This window comes from Pseudopodoces humilis, chromosome 28, assembly GCF_049639895.1.
Source record: "Pseudopodoces humilis isolate 2021_Gansu_Grassland_sample_001 chromosome 28, ASM4963989v1, whole genome shotgun sequence".
Classification (NCBI taxonomy): Eukaryota; Metazoa; Chordata; class Aves; order Passeriformes; family Paridae; genus Pseudopodoces; species Pseudopodoces humilis.
Window position 1 is genome coordinate 4,171,071 of NC_142227.1, and position 17,757 is coordinate 4,188,827.

General features: G+C 43.2%; 1 protein-coding gene across 1 annotated transcript in view; it reads left to right on the forward strand.

The window, feature by feature from the left end:
• The window catches only part of AP3D1 (adaptor related protein complex 3 subunit delta 1), a 43,333-nt gene that overhangs the window by 16,737 nt on the left and 8,839 nt on the right, over positions 1-17,757 (forward strand). The window contains exons 5-22 of the mRNA XM_005531331.3: positions 490-597; positions 927-1,056; positions 2,376-2,515; positions 2,775-2,848; positions 4,587-4,636; positions 6,158-6,207; positions 6,605-6,653; positions 7,418-7,563; positions 8,284-8,432; positions 8,518-8,748; positions 10,251-10,482; positions 10,866-11,011; positions 11,137-11,278; positions 12,020-12,091; positions 12,832-12,907; positions 13,719-13,918; positions 14,573-14,646; positions 16,895-17,102. Coding sequence (XP_005531388.2) covers positions 490-597; positions 927-1,056; positions 2,376-2,515; positions 2,775-2,848; positions 4,587-4,636; positions 6,158-6,207; positions 6,605-6,653; positions 7,418-7,563; positions 8,284-8,432; positions 8,518-8,748; positions 10,251-10,482; positions 10,866-11,011; positions 11,137-11,278; positions 12,020-12,091; positions 12,832-12,907; positions 13,719-13,918; positions 14,573-14,646; positions 16,895-17,102 — 2,277 coding nt within the window. The remainder of the gene's footprint in view (positions 1-489; positions 598-926; positions 1,057-2,375; positions 2,516-2,774; positions 2,849-4,586; positions 4,637-6,157; positions 6,208-6,604; positions 6,654-7,417; positions 7,564-8,283; positions 8,433-8,517; positions 8,749-10,250; positions 10,483-10,865; positions 11,012-11,136; positions 11,279-12,019; positions 12,092-12,831; positions 12,908-13,718; positions 13,919-14,572; positions 14,647-16,894; positions 17,103-17,757) is intronic.

The window sequence follows — 17,757 nt, forward strand, 5'->3', positions numbered from 1 at the left end:
CTTGTGTCCTCTCTTTGTGGACTGGAAGTTGTGGTGCTGCCAGCAGCTCGGGAGAAGAATAATCTTATTTCTCCACTAGATTAAGGTGGTACACCACTGACCAAGAGTGCTTGTTCCCAGTGAAGTTGATGGCACTTGCAATTTGACTGAGCAGGGTTAGTGTTTAATACCAGTTTTTTAGGACTTTAAATATGTTTGTGATCCTGTAATGAGTGATTAAAAACTATTTCCTAAAACACCCAAGGTGCAATCTCTCTGATTGCTTTTATGTTGCAGTCATCCATCTCTTGTTTAATTATGGTTTCTTTTGCCCATTATTAAACCCCAGGCTGGCTGTACTTTAGCAGGTGTTAGTAGTTGATATATAAATATTCCCATGCAGCAGAAGCTCTGCTTCATTTATGTTGAATAAATAAAATTGGTCTGTGGAAGTTGTTTCTTGACATCCTGTGGGATCTTAAGTTTTTGAGCGTGTTTCTCTTTTTTTAGGATCTGAGTAGCCCTAACCAGTATGATACTGGAGTTGCACTGACTGGCTTGTCCTGTTTTGTTACTCCAGATCTTGCCAGGGACTTGGCAAATGACATCATGACATTGGTGAGTTGATAAGTTGAAATAACTTTATAGAATATGAAGTTATTCAAATCTGGTAAATATCTTAAATTTTGAACAGATACATGTGAAAACTGCTGATTAATTATTGTGGGGGTTATGGGGAGCTTTTTCAGACCTTAGTTTAGATCAAGAGGATTAGTTTGAAATATATTCATTAGTTTTGGTGATGAACAACAGTATTTGTTGTATAAGCTGAGTTCTCAAAAAGCAGTTGAGTCTCCCAGGAAGAATTTCAGTGACAGGAGTGTGAGCATAGGAGCTCTGGAAACACAGATGTGCTCAGAGCCTGACTGCAGTTGTTTCATTAACAGATGTCTCACACAAAGCCTTACATCAGGAAGAAGGCAGTGTTAATCATGTACAAAGTTTTTTTGAAGTACCCAGAGTCCCTCCGTCCTGCATTTCCTCGCCTTAAAGAGAAACTTGAAGATCCAGATCCTGGTGAGTGGATTTTAGTGAATTCCTTCTGCTTCCACACATGGAGGTCCATGTGCTTGTAGAGCTTGTGGAGAAAAGAATACATGAAAAATGCTGTAATCATCTTTTGGGCACTGACTCACCTGTTTCAGGGTAGGTGAGCATAGGAGAGGTGTTTTGACAGGTGTTGCCAAACTAAAAATATGTTCTTTAAAATGTCCATTTCTTCAAACCCAAAGCTACTGAAAATGTATCAGTGGGTTAAACCTTAATGGACAAAGCAGCTTAAAATTTCCTGATTTGTTGCTTACTGAACTTGGTTACTGAAAATATTTCAGTTGATTTCAGGGTTTGGGGTTCTGTTTTTATTTCTTGTGCTTTCTTAGCAAGCTGCAGCTATTGACTTGCAGTGAACACACTTTAAATGATTTAACAGTCTTTAGTGTATTTTTTATTTGAGTCCAGACTGCTCTTTGGCCCCTCAGTAGTGTGTCAGTGTAGGTCAGCAGCAGCACAGGAAATCTGCAATTGTTCTGTATCATATTCACATTTTTGCTCAGTCTTCAGGAGGTGCTGGTGTTCCCTCACTGCACCAAAACACTTGTTTTAGGAATTGTGTGTACGATGTTTATCTGATCTCCACTTGATTTGTATCTGCAATTACAGGGAGAAATTTAATTGCATTTCCTGGACTATTTTATTGTGGGCGTGGAATATTCATCTTCCAGGGACAATGTTATTAAAGAAAGCAAAATCCCTCACCTACAGAGAGAGGAAGAAATTGCCTGTTATGCTTTGTGGAGAGAAGGATTGCTCTCTGCTAGGACACCCAGCCTGTCTAGACTAAAACATTCCAAACTGACACCAACCCATGTAAGAGGCTGAGCAATGAGAAGGGAGTGAATGTGTCCAGTCAGATCAGTTAAGACATTGTTATTTTTGGTCTGTATTTAAACATTTTTAAGTAATACGTATCAGAGAAGTGAAGAGTGATTGGAAACTTTCTGGTGGATGATTATTGTGTTGTCTGTGTCCCACAACCACCTTTCCATAGCCTAGGGCAGGGATGTGACAGTGTGCTGTTTTTTGTCATGCTGGACCCAAAGCAGATACCTGGCTTGCTGCTATATTAGAAAATAGCCAGAATTAAATAAAACCCTTTCTCAGTTTGCTTTTGCATCCCCATATTTACTTTGCTGCCTCAGGGTTGTGAGTGAGGCCAAAGCATTGAACACACAGGTTTGAAGCTTCAGCTGCTTTTGCTGTGGGGGTTCTGCACCAGAAACTTCAATTACAATGAAGGCATTGATGGGATTTGTGCTTCTCCCACTTGTTTTCCCCAGGTGTGCAGTCTGCTGCAGTAAATGTTATTTGTGAGCTGGCTCGACGCAATCCCAAAAATTACCTTTCCCTTGCTCCGCTCTTCTTCAAGTTGATGACGTCATCAACCAATAATTGGGTTCTCATTAAAATTATAAAACTGGCAAGTATTCTGCTTTTTGTGTACAGGGTTAGGGTTCTCATTAAATTACCTTGGGTGTGAAAATGGATTTCTTGCTGGGAGGCATAGTTACCATTCAGTCTGAGTAAAAAGAAACCAGGAATATCTTCTAATATTTGTGAATGTAACCAAAGAGAAAAATATGTTAATATATCTTGGTTTAAATACAGTGAGGTGTAATTTACATAATGTTTTGAAGCTGCTGAAAAGCAGCTATTAACTCACTTTTCTTTTTGAATAGTTTGGTGCTCTTACTCCATTAGAACCAAGACTTGGAAAGAAACTGATTGAGCCCCTGACCAACCTCATCCACAGGTATATGTGACAGATTCTGCCTTGCTCAGTCAGGACTGGGGAAGGACCTGGTGGGTGGGTCAATAGCTGGGGTGAGGATGCATTTTAAAGCTTTTCCTTGACTTTTGGTATATTGGCTTCAAGTATCAAAAGATAATCTTACATCAGGGTTGTTTCTGAAAAACCTGAGTGAGGTAAAATACCTTAAAGGAAAGTCTCTGGGTTTCTGACTGTCAGCATTAATTCCTCCAAAGGATGCATGAAAATTGGAGCAATTTGCTTTCCTTTCACTGCATTTCAAGCCAGAGATGACTGTGGAGAATGTATAAAAACTCTGGCTTAAAAAAGGCTCAGCTGTGTATTTGCCTCTCCTGTTCACCTCACACATTTGATTCTTGACTTTTGGAAGTGCCTTACCCACCAAAGCAACATGACAAGGAATATATTAAAGCCCTTTCTCATGCATTTGGCAGCTCAGATGTGTTTTGAAAGAGGTTCTTATAATATATATGTTCTAAATGTAGATTAAATGAAGTTATTTCCTTGTCTCTTGTTAATGCTGGCTTGTGGCACTGTAGTGGTTCTAATTCTGAACTGAAATCAGGAAATAGATGCCTTGGAGGGAATACATAGATTCTCCCAGTTAAGAAGAGGAAGTGTGATCTTATGCAGGAGCTGTTGAGTGAAAAAGTTTGTTTCTTTTCTTGTGACAGAGCAAGATTTTAAGCAGATATCTGTGTAGCCTTGAGACCAGCTCTAGCCAGGTGATTTCTGTCCATCCTCACATTCCTTTAAGGCAGGCTCAGAGCAGACCAGCATCCAGGTACCTCCAGGGAGTTGTCAGCAGTAACAAATAGATACAACCCACCAGAAAAAGGAAGATGGACAATCCTACCTCCTCTCCCCAACTTTCACATCAGTAATTCTGACCTGTGAAGACTGAATCCTCTTTGGCTTGGTTTCCATTCAGTAATTTTGGTCCTCATAATGAGTCACAGCACCCTGAGCTGTTCCACCAAGTGCCCAAGGAGCAGAATTGTTGGTCTTGGCTCTCAGCATCCCAGGCTGACCCTCAGGGCATCGCTGTGCCGCTGCCTCTGGAGCTGTGTTCCTTCCCTGTGTACTTGGAGCCTGCTCCTTTGGGGATTGGCAGGTTCCTGTTTCCCTTTCATACAGATCAGGCTTTGTAAGGATTTCTGCAATCCTCAGAATTGCAGTGTCTGTGTATTCACTGTCTGGCACAAGCAGCCTTGATTGAATTTGAGTTTTGGGGGAAATCAGACACTGGAAATGGGTTGCTGACTTCCAGGGGTGGGAAGTGTGTTCCTGCATCCCAAGCCTCTGCTGCTGGGGTGTGACTCACTTAATTGGAGAGAGATTTGAGCTTCTCTATCTGCCCTGTCATGAATTTTTGACCTTGGGCAGAGGATTTAATTTGATTCTTGGACAAGATTGCTTCAGTATTTTGTGACTGGTGCTGGAGTTTGAGTAACCACTTCCTTCCATATTCCTTGTGTCACAGTGTCCTTACTTGCTGCTTTTCCAGGAAGATTTTTGGGTTTTTAAACATTTGTTTAAAAATTCCTCCCCCCCAACCATTTTTAAGTGAGAATCATTTCATCTGTTGGAAGGGATATAGAGCAGAATATTGACAATGTCTTGTGAAGTTCAAGGTGCTAACTAGCTCCAAGATAGTGCTGACAACTCTTCAAAATGTGCTGGTTTATTCCTTATTTAATATACTTGATTTCTGTTTCAGCACCTCAGCCATGTCTCTCTTATATGAATGTGTGAACACAGTAATAGCAGGTGAGAACTGAAACTTGGAACCTAGAAAAAAAATGTGATGAACTTTGTCATCAACTAACACCATCTGTAAACCCTTTTTCTTTAACTTTTAATGTATTTTATAATGCAATAAGTCTCCTGGCAAATTTTGTTACTGTGGGGCTGAAATCCTTTGTTGTCAGTGGGAGAGGTATAATCACTACAGCTGTGTTGTGTTTGCTGAAGGCTGAAACCAAGTACAGACAATGAGATTATTTATATGCCAGATCCTAAATGTTGCTACAACTACAAAATATACCAGCAGCAATAGAATTAAAACAAGAGCGATGTCTCTTTGCCAAGTTTTCTTATGTGATGATGGATCAGACTTTTTTTTTTTTTTAACTTTTGCAACTTTGCAGTTTTAAAATGGGGTGTAGTTCCTTAGAGGAGGTAATTGAAGTTACTGATTGGCAGTTTCAGTTTCTGGGGAAGAGATATGAACTCCATAACTGGAGTGTTAGAGAAAACAAAGGCAAAAAGGGATAACACAGTATTGCAGCTCAGGCTTGGCACTTTTCCTATCAGAGTGTGGAGCAGAGGGTTATTGACATTCACAGTTGGTCTGTCTGTCTCCTCTGGGTACTTTGGATAATGTGCAGAACTTGCTGAGCTGGGTCAGTTCAGAGAGGGAAGAGAGATCTGTCACTCACTGTGTATTCCTTCATCCCTTCAGGGAAATGAGGTGTCATGATGGGAGGGAAAATAACACAGAGAATATTCTGATTGTGGGTGAGAGTGGCCTTCACTGGGATCCAGTGGGTTCATCCTGTGGGTAGGGGGAGAATTCACCACCCAGGACACCTCAGGGATGGTGATGTCAGACTCGGAGCCAGCAAACAAGCCCTGAGACACAAGAGAAGCACCTGGCACCTGCCAGCTCTGGAGGTGACAGTGTCCAGCAGAGCTTCCTTGCAGGGACAGAGGGCAATATGTGGCACCTGCTGGGTTTGGCTTGGCTGTGCTGTGCCAGCAGCAGTTACCAGGGTAGAGCCCACCTTTCTTACAGTGGGGCTGTGTGCTGCCAGAGCTTTCAAGTGTCCCATATAGTCAACAATGGCTGGCTTGATCAAAGCTTCAATCTAATCACATTAAACTCCAGGATCCATTGCTGCATCCCATTGCATTAGGAAAGTGCACATTAATTAAAAATTCAGCTGTACAGTAGCTGCTGACATTAACAGCCTTGACTGCTGCTTGATGTCAGTGAAATAAACTTCAGTGAGAGCAAAGAAAAGCAGCTTTGACCTGGCTGTTGCAGCTGTTTCCACCTTTACACTTTTTTTCCTGGCCTCTTTATTATTACTGTTTTGGTATATGAAACTATAAGTTAATGTCACAACCTTCTCTCCTCCTTCCAGACCCCCAAAAGTCCAGGCAAACAGACAAACAATAATCCAGCACCTTTCCCTGAGAGCTGAGCTAGGTGCCGGCTGTCGGGTGTTGATGTTGCAGTCACTCCCAGCACAGAAATACTGAGTGGAATTTGTGCTTCTGTTTCAGTTCTGATCTCTCTGTCCTCGGGGATGCCCAACCACAGCGCCAGCATCCAGGTGGGACCCTGCTTTTGGGGATTGTTCTGCTCTGCTCTGGGATCCCAAGGGCTGGGGAAAATGGGATTGTGTTCCTCTGCCAGAAGTTACAGTAGTAGCTCCCTGAAGTGCTCTCACTGTGCAATCCTGCAGACTGAAGCATTTCCTGTATAAATTCTCCTTCTTAATTTACTCTAAAATGCAGAGTTTGAGAGTTTTTCCAACTCAAAAATTCGTCTCCTGTTATCAGTATGATCATACAGAGGTTCGTTTTGTTTGGAAGTCTGTTAATGTAACAAAACCCTCTCACCTGGACACCTCAGGTCTTGGTCAGATACTTCCTTGTGTATTGAGTAAACTTGATGAAGGCTTACCTTAATTAAGACCTGTAATAAACATGGTGTGGTCTTTTTTCCAGCTTTGTGTGCAGAAGTTGAGGATATTGATAGAAGATTCTGACCAGAACTGTAAGTATGGTACTTGTCTTCATGGAGCTGTTTGCCTCCAAGCACTGGGGAGATGCTGCAGCAGCCTCAGAGGGGTTGTAGTACCTGGTGTGCTGTAAACATATGCTGGGGTCTTTAATATGGAAATAATTTTTGATGGTGAGCACTTCTTTATAATAATATTTTTAAAAACAAATGACAATAATTATTACTGCTGTTTATGGTCTTGTAATCTAAAACAGTTACTTCCATGCTCTGGGATTTCCCTTTTTATAGATTGGCTGCTTGGAAAGCAGTGACAGCTGTTTTCAGCAGAGTGAGCATAAGTGTAAAATGCAAGAGTGTTGACTTACTTTAGTGACTGCAAGGAATACTGGGAAATTTTTCTTTTGTGCAGCTCTTTTTCCTGCCATCTGAATTTTTCCCCTTGAGAGCAGGACTGCTACACACCAATCTTCTGCTTTTAAAGCTGCGTTCACCTCAGGATGCCTGTTCTAAAACCCCAGCATTTCTGTTTATTAAATACATATTTTTGAATCAATGCTAGAAGTGCATGAAGACCCTGATGAGGGTTATATATGTAATTACTTGTTTGTCTATGGGATTATGAAATTAAAGACCATAGTCTGTGATTCACCATTCTCAAAAATGCTTTTCTTCATCACGGATTTTAGTTTAAGGATTTCAATACCAGGTGCTTCTGTTGAAACCAGCTTTAAGATTTCATGCTCAGCACAAAACAGTATTTCTATATTTGGAAAGAAGTTTTATTTTGTCTTTCACAGTGAAGTACCTGGGACTGTTAGCTATGTCCAAAATCCTGAAAACGCACCCCAAGTCAGTTCAGTCTCACAAGGATCTCATTCTCCAATGTTTGGATGACAAAGATGAGTCCATCCGACTCAGAGCTTTAGATCTCCTCTATGGCATGGTATGTTCCTACATTTATTTCCTCTGCAGCCCCTCTGACTCTTTAGGCAGGTGATGTTATGGAAAACCTGCAACTTTCTCTGCCCACTCCACAGCAGAGTTTTGATAACAGCTCCCATATCTTTTCTGGCCCTCAGGACAAGTAAAATACCTGGCCCAGCATGGGGGCTTTAAAAGTTCTCATTCGGACTGGATGGAGTTGCTCAGTTCAGGCCCTGTTGGAAATCACTCATTTTGAAATCCATTCCACTGGATGTGAATTACTTCTAAATTTTTTTCCTTTATAAGTAAAAATGATTTAAACTCTTAAGCTTTCTAATCTGGCAATAGAAGATTCACTTTCTTTTGGATTTCTGTATTGCTGATAGTAATTCTGATCCTCAGCTCTCCCACAGCAAGGTCATCACAGAATCAGGTGGATTGGAAAAAGCCTTGGAGGTCATCAAATCCAGCCTATGACCTTGAACACCACTTGTGAGCCAGGCCATGGCACTAAGTGCCTCATCCAGTTATTTCTTAAGCACCTTGTAACTTGTGTTGGCTCTTTTTTAACAAAAACATTGAACAGTATTAAACAGGTTCGTTTTTGGATTGGGGTCCGCAGAGCTGGTTCTGGTTTCTTGTTAACATGATATGGGTCCAGCAAAGAGCCAGCAGCTGCTTACTGGAACTGGAAGGAGTTGGTTGTGTGGGAAACTGGTTGAACCCACCTCTTTAACAGGTCTCCAAGAAGAACTTGATGGAGATTGTGAAGAAACTGATGATTCACGTGGATAAAGCCGAAGGGACGACATACCGAGATGAGCTGCTGACCAAAATCATAGACATCTGCAGCCAGTCCAATTATCAATACATCACAAACTTTGAATGGTCAGTGCTTTCAGCTGCCAGCTTGGAGCTCTTCACAAAGGTAGTGCAGGACTGTCCTCTGATAGCCACCCATCCCTTCCCACAGGTACATAAGCATCCTGGTGGAACTGACCCGGCTGGAGGGCACGAGGCACGGGCACCTGATCGCAGCCCAGATGTTGGATGTGGCCATCAGAGTGAAAGCCATCCGGAAGTTTGCGGTGTCCCAGATGGCCATGCTGCTGGACAATGCCCACCTCATCGCCAGCAACACCCAGAGGAATGGCATCTGTGAGGTGCTCTATGCTGCTGCCTGGATCTGCGGGGAGTTCTCTGAGTAAGTGCAAACAGAGCCTGGTGTGCTGTGAGGGGCAGCTTGTGGGCAAAGCTTTTGGTCACTGAAATGTGTTTTTGAGAGAAGGATGGTTCAGAGTATCTGCCTTAATGCCACCAAAGTGATTGTTTTTCTCTTGTTCTCTCACGCTATTGATTCCTCAGCTCTTTCTAGCCAAGACATTTTTAACTATCTGGTCATTTTTCCTGTCTCTCCAGCCTTGCCCCCTCATGCAGGAAGTCATAGTAGTGAATCACAGACTCCCAGAATATTCTCAGTCAGAAAGGACCCCCAGGGATCATTGAGTTTAATCCCTGGCCCTGCCCAGACCCCCCAACAAGCCCACCCTGAGCATCCCTGAGAGCGCTGTCCAAACGCTCCTGGAGCTCTGGCAGCCTTGGGGCCGGGCCCATTCCCTGGGGAGCCTGGGCAGTGCCAGCACCCTCGGGGGGAAGAACCTTGCCCTGAGATCCATCCCAAGCCCTGGCACAGCTCCAGCCCTTCCTGGGCTCCTGTCCCTGTCCCAGAGCAGAGCTCAGCCCCTGCCCCTCCGCCTCCCCTCGGGAGGAGCTGCAGCCCCCGAGGAGCCTCCCCTCAGTCTCCTCTGCTCCAGCTGAACGAGCCAAGTGCCCTCAGCTGCTCCTCAGAGCCTTCCCCAGCTCCGTGTCCCTCCTCTGGATACTCCAACAGCTTTGGATCCTTCTGATACTGTAGGTATAAGCTGTTAGATCTTAGGATGTTGAAGGAACGCCTTGATCTTTAAGGTCTACCCCCATTTATATTATAGGGAACATGTGCAACCACCATGTTTGAATTAGTTCTTTCTCTCCTCCCTGTTTTGCCTGTGTTAAAAGGTGTTTGTGGAGCCCTGTCTTCCTGGAAATTAAAAGTTGTCATCTTTTTGCTCAAAATTTTTCAGTGCCCACTGGAGCACAGTTTTCAGTGTTCTTGTAACAAATACAGTGTTTTAGCTTCAATAGATGTTTTTGTCTCTTGCTTGTGTAGATACAGCTGTTACCCAGCTTTTATTCTGTTAGATTGAACAGGTGTGGGACTGTAGTCTGACTGTAGTCTGCTCTTACCAGGTGGTGTGTTGTCTCCTTCTAATTGTCACTCTGAACACTGGCTCCAGTTTAAATTCACACTGTAGGTGTGATATGCTGGTATCATTGGGGGAATGCTGGTACAGCTGAGATCTTAATTTTCTTTAAAAAAAAAAAAAAAAAAAGTTGTACAAAGGAAACTGCAGATGAAGAAGTAAGAGAATATTCTCATCTTTTCCAGTGTGATCACATTTTTACTTAGAAACAACTTGAGCTTTCAGTGTGTAATAGTCCAATAACTTTTTTTGTGCATCTTCTATTTAGTTGTGAGCAGATAATTTTGAGTGAGAGCATGAGAGCTGTTAAAACAAAGTGCTGTGTTCTATATTCCTTTGTGTATTAAGCACTGCCTGCTGGATTTTGTTTTTGCTTGCCTTTCATCTGTGTACTCTGTCCTTACAGACACCTTGAGGAAGCAAACCAAACCCTGGAAGCAATGTTGAGGCCCAAAGTTACAACCCTGCCAGGGCACATCCAGGCTGTTTACGTGCAGAACATGGTGAAGCTCTACGCGTCCATCCTGCAGCAGAAGGAGCAGGCTGGGGAAAAGGAAGCAGCTCAGGAAATTACACAGCTGATGATTGAGCGCCTGCCTCAGTTTGTGCAGAGTGCTGATCTGGAGGTTCAGGAGAGGGTAAGAGAACAAAATGACTTTGGGATTTATCATAGGAAGCCTTGGAGCAGGTCTGTGGTTCTTTGTGGTCATGCACATTTTCTATAAGCTGTTATCAGTGACAAAGCCCAGATCTTATTGCAGTTTGATGCCATCTCTGAAGGCTGCCAGCAAGATCTTCATGCAAAACAATTTAATTTTAAAATTATTCAGGCACATAAGGGCACAAAAAAGACTGAGCTAAAAGAGAAGCTTAATATGGACTTTTTATATATTTACCTGCAGTTTATGCTACTTCTCTTAATTCCCTTAATGGAGTAAAACACCTTTTGTTGACTTCAGTCAATTCATTTGGTTCAGCTTGTTAAATACTACTCTGAAACCAGTTCTGCATTTGTTTTTAGGCTTCTTGCATCTTGCAGCTAATAAAATACATTCAGAAGCTACAAGTAAAAGAAGTTCCTGTAGCTGAGGAAGTGATAGCCCTGTTTGCTGGTGAGCTGAACCCTGTGGCTCCTAAAGCACAGAAGAAAGTCCCTGTTCCAGAGGGGTAAAGTTCCTTCTCTCTCCCAAACCCTTATTTAAACTTTAAATAATAAAACAAAGTGTATGATGAGACACGGAATTACTCAGGGGTACTGAGTCAAGCTGTTTGTTTGCTGCAATTCTTCCCAGCCTGGACCTCGATGCCTGGATCAATGAGCCTCCATCAGACAGTGAGTCTGAAGATGAAAAGCCCAAAACAATATTTCATGAGGAGGAACAAAGGCATTCGAGACACAGGCAGCCAGAAATAGATGAAGAGGAACTGGCCAGAGTGAGTGAATGTTTAAATGCTTTTCCCTACATAATTCAATAGTAATCTAAGTGGTGCTGGAGCAGTGGGGGCTGTTGTGGATTCTCCACATAGCCAGGGAGCCCCTCTGCTCTCCACAGCTCAGGATTGCTGATCACTGATGTGAGCTGATGCTTATGGACTTCAGCAGCTTCTTTGAATGAGTGTAACATGCTCAGCAGTGATCTCACCTTTCCTGCCTCTGACCTCTTTAGTTGCACAGAGAGAACTTGTTGTTATGTGAATTTTCATTTCTTCCTCTCCTTGCAGAAATGAAAACAGAAACATTCCAGTTGCCATCAAAAAGTGATGTCTGGGAACTATAGACTATCTCTAGTCTATAATTAAGAAGAAAAGAAGGGTGTTCTAAGGAATTTTAGTTACAGTATCATATACAATGGCTTGGGTTGGAAGGGACCTTAAAGCTCATCTCATTTGACCCTCTGCCATGGGCAGAGACACCTTCCACTATGCCGGGTTGCTCCAAGCCTTGTCCGTCCTTGAACTCTTCCAGGGATGGGAATTAGTAATGCTACCTGCAGTTCTATGCTAGTATGTCTGGTAACTCAGAACTGCTTTATCACACACAAGCTGCTCTGCTCTAGTGTTTTCAGAGTAGTTATGTATTGTTCAAAAAAGGCAGGGTGCTTTTGTTTTGCACTTTGGTGTCTTTTGTCTCTTTGCTTACAAACACTGTAACTGCAAATCCTCTTTCGCTTTTAGCGTCGTGAAGCCCGGAAACAAGAACAGGCAAACAACCCATTTTATATTAAAAGCTCTCCTTCCCCTCAGAAGGTGAGTCTGAAATGCAATATCTCACTGGCCTCTGCTGTCACTGTGTGAAGGCTCCCTGAATATCAGAGCTGCAGCCTCCTCTGGGACACTGATATTTCTCCTGCAGTTCTGACCACTTTTATAATGTGTGGACTGGAGTGGCTGCCTGCAACTGTTTTTATAACTCCTGTTTGTGTTGATAATCTCCTGAGTGACCTGGTACTCCCAGAGCAGCCTGTGAGAGTCTGTGCAGTTTGTCCCAGCCCTGGGTGATGGCAGCATTCAGACCCCCAGGCACCTCACTCAGGGCCCTGCAGAGGGTGATCCTGGAACACACAGAGTGCTTTGTGGATCAGAAAGTTGTGGTCTCTGAACACCTTTTTCAGGGAAGGAACTTCCTTTATTCCCTCTGTATCTAAAGTACTGCCCCATGTTCCTCAACTCCAATCTCCAAATTTATCTTCTGAAGTGGCAAGTTATTAGCAATAAAACACCAACCAAAAGCTCTTCAGAGAGCTGCAATAATTCTTCGGGGCAGTAGTGGGTTAAAAAACTGTAGCTAAGAGTAGGGTCCTTTATAATAGTTATCAACTGACTTTAAAACACACACTGCCACCACACAGGATTTTAACAAGCTGTTCCATTCCTATCCTTTAAAATGTTCACTTAAGGGATTGAACTACTTGATGTTTTTTGATGTGCCTATTTACAGACATTTGTGCTGGCAGTGCCCAGAATGTAACAATTCTTTCTTTTCCCAGCGATACCAAGACACTCCAGGGGTGGAACATATTCCTGTGGTCCAGATCGACCTTTCTGTCCCATTAAAAGTTCCAGGTAAGCACAGCTAATCTTTAAAATTAATTAAAGAAATTCAGTTTAGCAAAAGTCATAATTCCTTCTTAGGACTTCCACCTGAGGTTTTGAAGGGCAAGGAACACACTTTCATTAAAGTCTTAAGTTAGTCTTAAATATATCTCCTTAATTGACATTTGAAAATAGTACTTTGCAATCTGAGTTCCTTTCAAGACAATATTAGAAATAATTCTGTGATCAGGAATGTCATGTAGCCAGATTTGTAATGTTTAGAAGAGCCAACCACTCTGTTTTATGTGGGAGCAGTCACCATGAAAATATCTTAAGAGGTCTGATGGAGGTGATCAGGAGACCTAGAATAGGAGACCTTAAATAGAATCTAATGGTGGAGATACTGTTTGAATACCTTGTTTCAATTATCAAAAGTAGTTGTGTATCTAAAGAGTGGTTGGATACAACACTGAAAAGCTGTTGATAAAGTATCTTATACTGCTAGGGGTGAGTTCTAGGTGCAAATATTTAAGTTTTTTTCCAAAAGTTTTCAGTACAGCAGCAATGTCACCAATTCTCCTTAAAATCTCAATGTTTGGATGCTCCTTGTAATGCAGCCAAGAATCAGGGAGTAGGATTGAGCTCTGTCCTGTTTCTGGAGAAATGGAGTGGACAGCAAAGCTGTGCTTGGGGGGCTGTGTGAGGTGATGTGGAAGTGCAGGGAGGTGTGGATCCAGCTGGCTCTGGGAAGCTGGGAGCAGGAGCAGGGCACACTCCTGGCATGGTGTTCTAGTGCTCAGTCCATGTGACTGTACCTGAAGGCAGCTTGGCTTTCCCCCAGGAATGCCCATGTCCGACCAGTATGTGAAATTAGAAGAAGAGCGAAGGCATAAACAGAAACTGGAGAAAGACAAGAAAAAGAAAAAACAGAAAAAGGAGAAGAGAGGGAAACACCATCGCCACAACTCCCTGCACACAGAGAGTGAGGAGGACATTGCTCCAGCTCACCACGTTGACATCATCACAGAGGAGATGCCAGAGGTCAGTTCCTGTGGTTGGGGGCTGGGATTTATCTTTGTGCAGCTCCTGAGAGATTTTTGCCCCCACAACTGCAGCCAGTCTGCGATGTGGCAGTTCCAGAGCTCTGCTGTCATGCAGAGCTGTTTTAGAAATGCCTGAGATGATCCTAGGCTGTTCTTTGCAGGGGCAGAAATTACTGTCTTTTTTTTCATGAGAGACAAAAATTGCCACTGAAGCTATTAAAGTCATCAAAACCAACAAAACAATGTTCATCCCTGCTCTAAAAGTAACACTGTCCAAATAGCATTTATTATGCTCTGCTGCTTCACTTTGACAGTAACTTGCTGTCTAGTCAGCAGCTTTGTAGCTGATGATAATTAATTGCAGATGCTAATGATGTCATCTGTATTTGTTTCTAAAATTTCCTTTAATCAAAACCGAACAGCAGCAATTCAAATCCTGCTGTTTATGAGGAAGGGGTTTCTGTTCTAAATTAATCTTGAAACTGGATGCTGCATTGAAGTGCATTGTTCCTCTAACTTACTGTGCCTGACTGCAGCTGGCCTGGTACAGGGTTCACAGGCTCAACAAAACTTAATTTGGGTGCTGTTAAGCTTGAGTTTGAAAATTGCCAGTGGTTTGCTGCCTCAGTGGATGTCTCTATGTCTCCTGCAGAATGCTTTGCCCAGTGATGAAGATGACAAAGATCCAAATGATCCCTATAAGGCACTTGACATAGATCTGGATAAGTAAGTGGCAGTTTTGTGTGTGAGTTCACTGAGTTGCTAAGGGAATGCCTGAGGGCAAGGCTGGGGTTGAGCAGGCAAAGGCACTACAGGCCACCAGGAGAAAAGGCTGAAGTCTCTCATCATGGCTTTGATGAAACCTCAGGTGCTCATCCAGCTTTGTCTCCCACTACAGCTTGGATGATAAAAATCTCAACTCCTGAGTATGAGGGAGGGGCAGGAGAGTCACTAAATGTAGTGTGAGTGTGACTGAAGGAGTCTGGAAGCACAGCCAGTGGATCAGGTGTGGGTCACTCTGAGGTTTGGGTGTCCCACTGTCTCTCTGCTGTGACCTGTGTTGGCACTGAGTGTGTCCTGTGTCCATCTGTCCCCCCCAGAAGCTCTGTGTCTGTGGCAAGCCTGTGTTGTGATCACTGATCAGTAACACCCACCCCACTGCCCTGTGGCCCTTCAGTGTGGTCCCACTGTTGAGCAGTCTTGTTCTGATGTGACTGAGCTGCATGTCACACCTGTGACCAGGCTGGTCCCCCCCAGCTGCTGGAGCTGTGCCGGTGCCAGCACCTCGAGCCCCTGCATCCACATGTCCATGAGCACTGGGCTGTTCAGCTTGCACATGGAGATTGGTTTGGATTTTTTTTTTTAGTTGCTGTTTTACAAAATCACCATGCTAAAAATAATTGCTGGTTTGTGGTCCAGGGATGCCTCCTGTAAAGTCTGGAAAACTGTGCAGACCCATGTGGGTGTGTGTAGGATCTCTCTCTTCCTCTAATACTTGAGTCTGTGCCTTTCTTTGCAGTTCCAAATTTATAGGACTTTGGCCCCTCAATATGTTGTAAAAAGTGTCATAGCATTTTAAAAAAGTGAATAAAACAGTTTCTGAGAAAATTCCTTTTTTGGAAGGCCAAAGTCTGCAGGGACAAATGTATAAAAGGAAATTAATTTCTGACTGTAGCCCCTGTATTTGCATGATGATTCTCGGAGCACACCCAACAGAGCAGGGCCTGGGTGCTGTGCTCCAGGAGGCATCCAGGGCTCTTGGGTTGTTCCATCCATTTCCTCCCCTGTGCCATGAGTGCTGTGCCCTCCTGTCATGATTTCTCATGTCTGTGTCCTCTCTCTTTCTTTCTGTGCTTGCACTGCTCTGTCTGTCATGCTCACACGCAGTCTGGTTTCAGGGAAGCCTTCCAGGTAAGAATATCTCCCAAGTGTTGACCTTTGTCAGGCTGGTTGATTTTGGACAGTGCAAGTCCTTGAAGGGTGGTGAAACTGTTAAATCGGAGACCCTCACATTTGTGAGTCTGTTTTGTCACTGGCTTTCAGCACCAATGCTGTTCCTGTACAGGTGTACCTGAAATAGTAAAAGATGAGGCCTTGTTTGCTGTTCAGTCTTCTCTTTGTGTCTGAAAGTAAAAAATTAATTGGTTCTAGTTCTTAATGCAATATAAGCAAAAAAAAAATTGGGGCAGTTGAGGCCATTAGACATCTTCCTGAACTGAGGTTTGCTGTGCAAATGTAAAAATTGACATTAAATAAAAGCTAAGAAATAGAAAAAGATGCAGTTGGTAAAATTCTTGCTGATTTCTGGAAATGTTTGACAAGAACGAGAGAATTTTCTGTTGGTTTTTGGGTTTTTTTTTTCCCCAAGTAGTGGATTTAGGGTACAGTGTTAATATGAACTGCTATTGGTGCTTTTTTGGAACAGGTGTCTGAAGTTACATTTAACTTATAAAATGTGATGATAGAGTAGAAGTTCATAGTGCAAACTTTCAAAATAAAAATGACTTAAAGTAATTACCAATTGGACTGATCTATTCATCAAGAACAACAAACCCCACACCCTTCAAGAGCTACTGGAGCCATGCTGGCATTCCACTGCTCAAATTTCCACTCTGTTGGAAATGCTGTTCTGCATCCTTGCTTTTCCTTGGAGAGGGATTCCATGGAAACACAGCATAACACTACATGGAGCTGTTCCTCTGTGGGTGTTACTCAGCCTGCAGGCCTCTAGCTGGCACCTCTAAGGGTTAAACAGCAAGACCTTGGCTCTCAGTCACCTTCCAATTGTTTCCTCTGACTCCTAACCCACAACTGCAATGTCTGCAGTTGCATAAATAAACTCCAGGTATGGAAGTGTGTGCTGATTTCAGGCTTGGGAGCCCAGCTCCCTAAAAACAAAGCACACCTTGTATTGCACAGGTCATCTGGCTGAGGGAGGCTGTTTGCAGCAGGTAATGGGCTCTTTCTTTTCAAGACCCTTAGCAGACAGTGAGAAGCTGCCAGTGCAGAGGCACAGGAATGTTGAGGCCTTGAAGTCACCAGACTCAGAAGTTCCCCTAGTAGAGAAGAAGAGCAAGAAACCCAAAAAGAAGGAAAAGAAACATAAAGATAAAGAGAGAGAGAAAGGAAAGAAGAAAGAGAAAGAGAAAAAGGTGGTAGAGGAGGAAGAAGAAGAAAAAAAGGTAATTCTCCAAGATTTGCATTATTTTAGCTCCTGCTGTTATTGCTGAGTTCAGTTTGTTGCTTAGAAACAGCTGAATGCATTCAACCTCTTATTTCCTTAAGTTTTACAACCATAGCAGCAGGTATTTAAAGATTTCTGTTAATAAAAATAACATTTATTTGGCCTCCTAAGTTAGCAGAACTCAGCTTACTGCAGCCTACACAGCAGGTCTGCCAGAGCTCACGTGGAAGCTGAGTTTGCTGATATTTTGTCTGTTCTCCAAGTGGGGAACTCCTTAGCAAAATATCTGGAACTTGTGTTGTGTCATTTGTTCTGCATCCTGTCTCCCATGTAGTCCAGAACCTTTCAGTTATAAACCCTGCCATTAGCTGCCAGTTGCTCTCAGGATTTGAAGTATCCTCCTGTTAATGCCCTGCAGAGCTGCATTTTCCCTCTGCACTGCAGCTCTTGGAATGTCGGGGATACCCTGGTGAGGGGGTGCAGGGCAGGGCCCAGCTTTAGAAGTGCTCAAAGACTAAAGTGAAGCTTCTTGGTGTGTTTGCTCCTGAATGTATCACAGCATCTGTGCATGAGGAGCATTCTGGAGTGCTGCATTTACATGGGAGGTTTTGATTTAACTGTAGAGTCACAGAATGCCAGACTGGTTTGGGTTC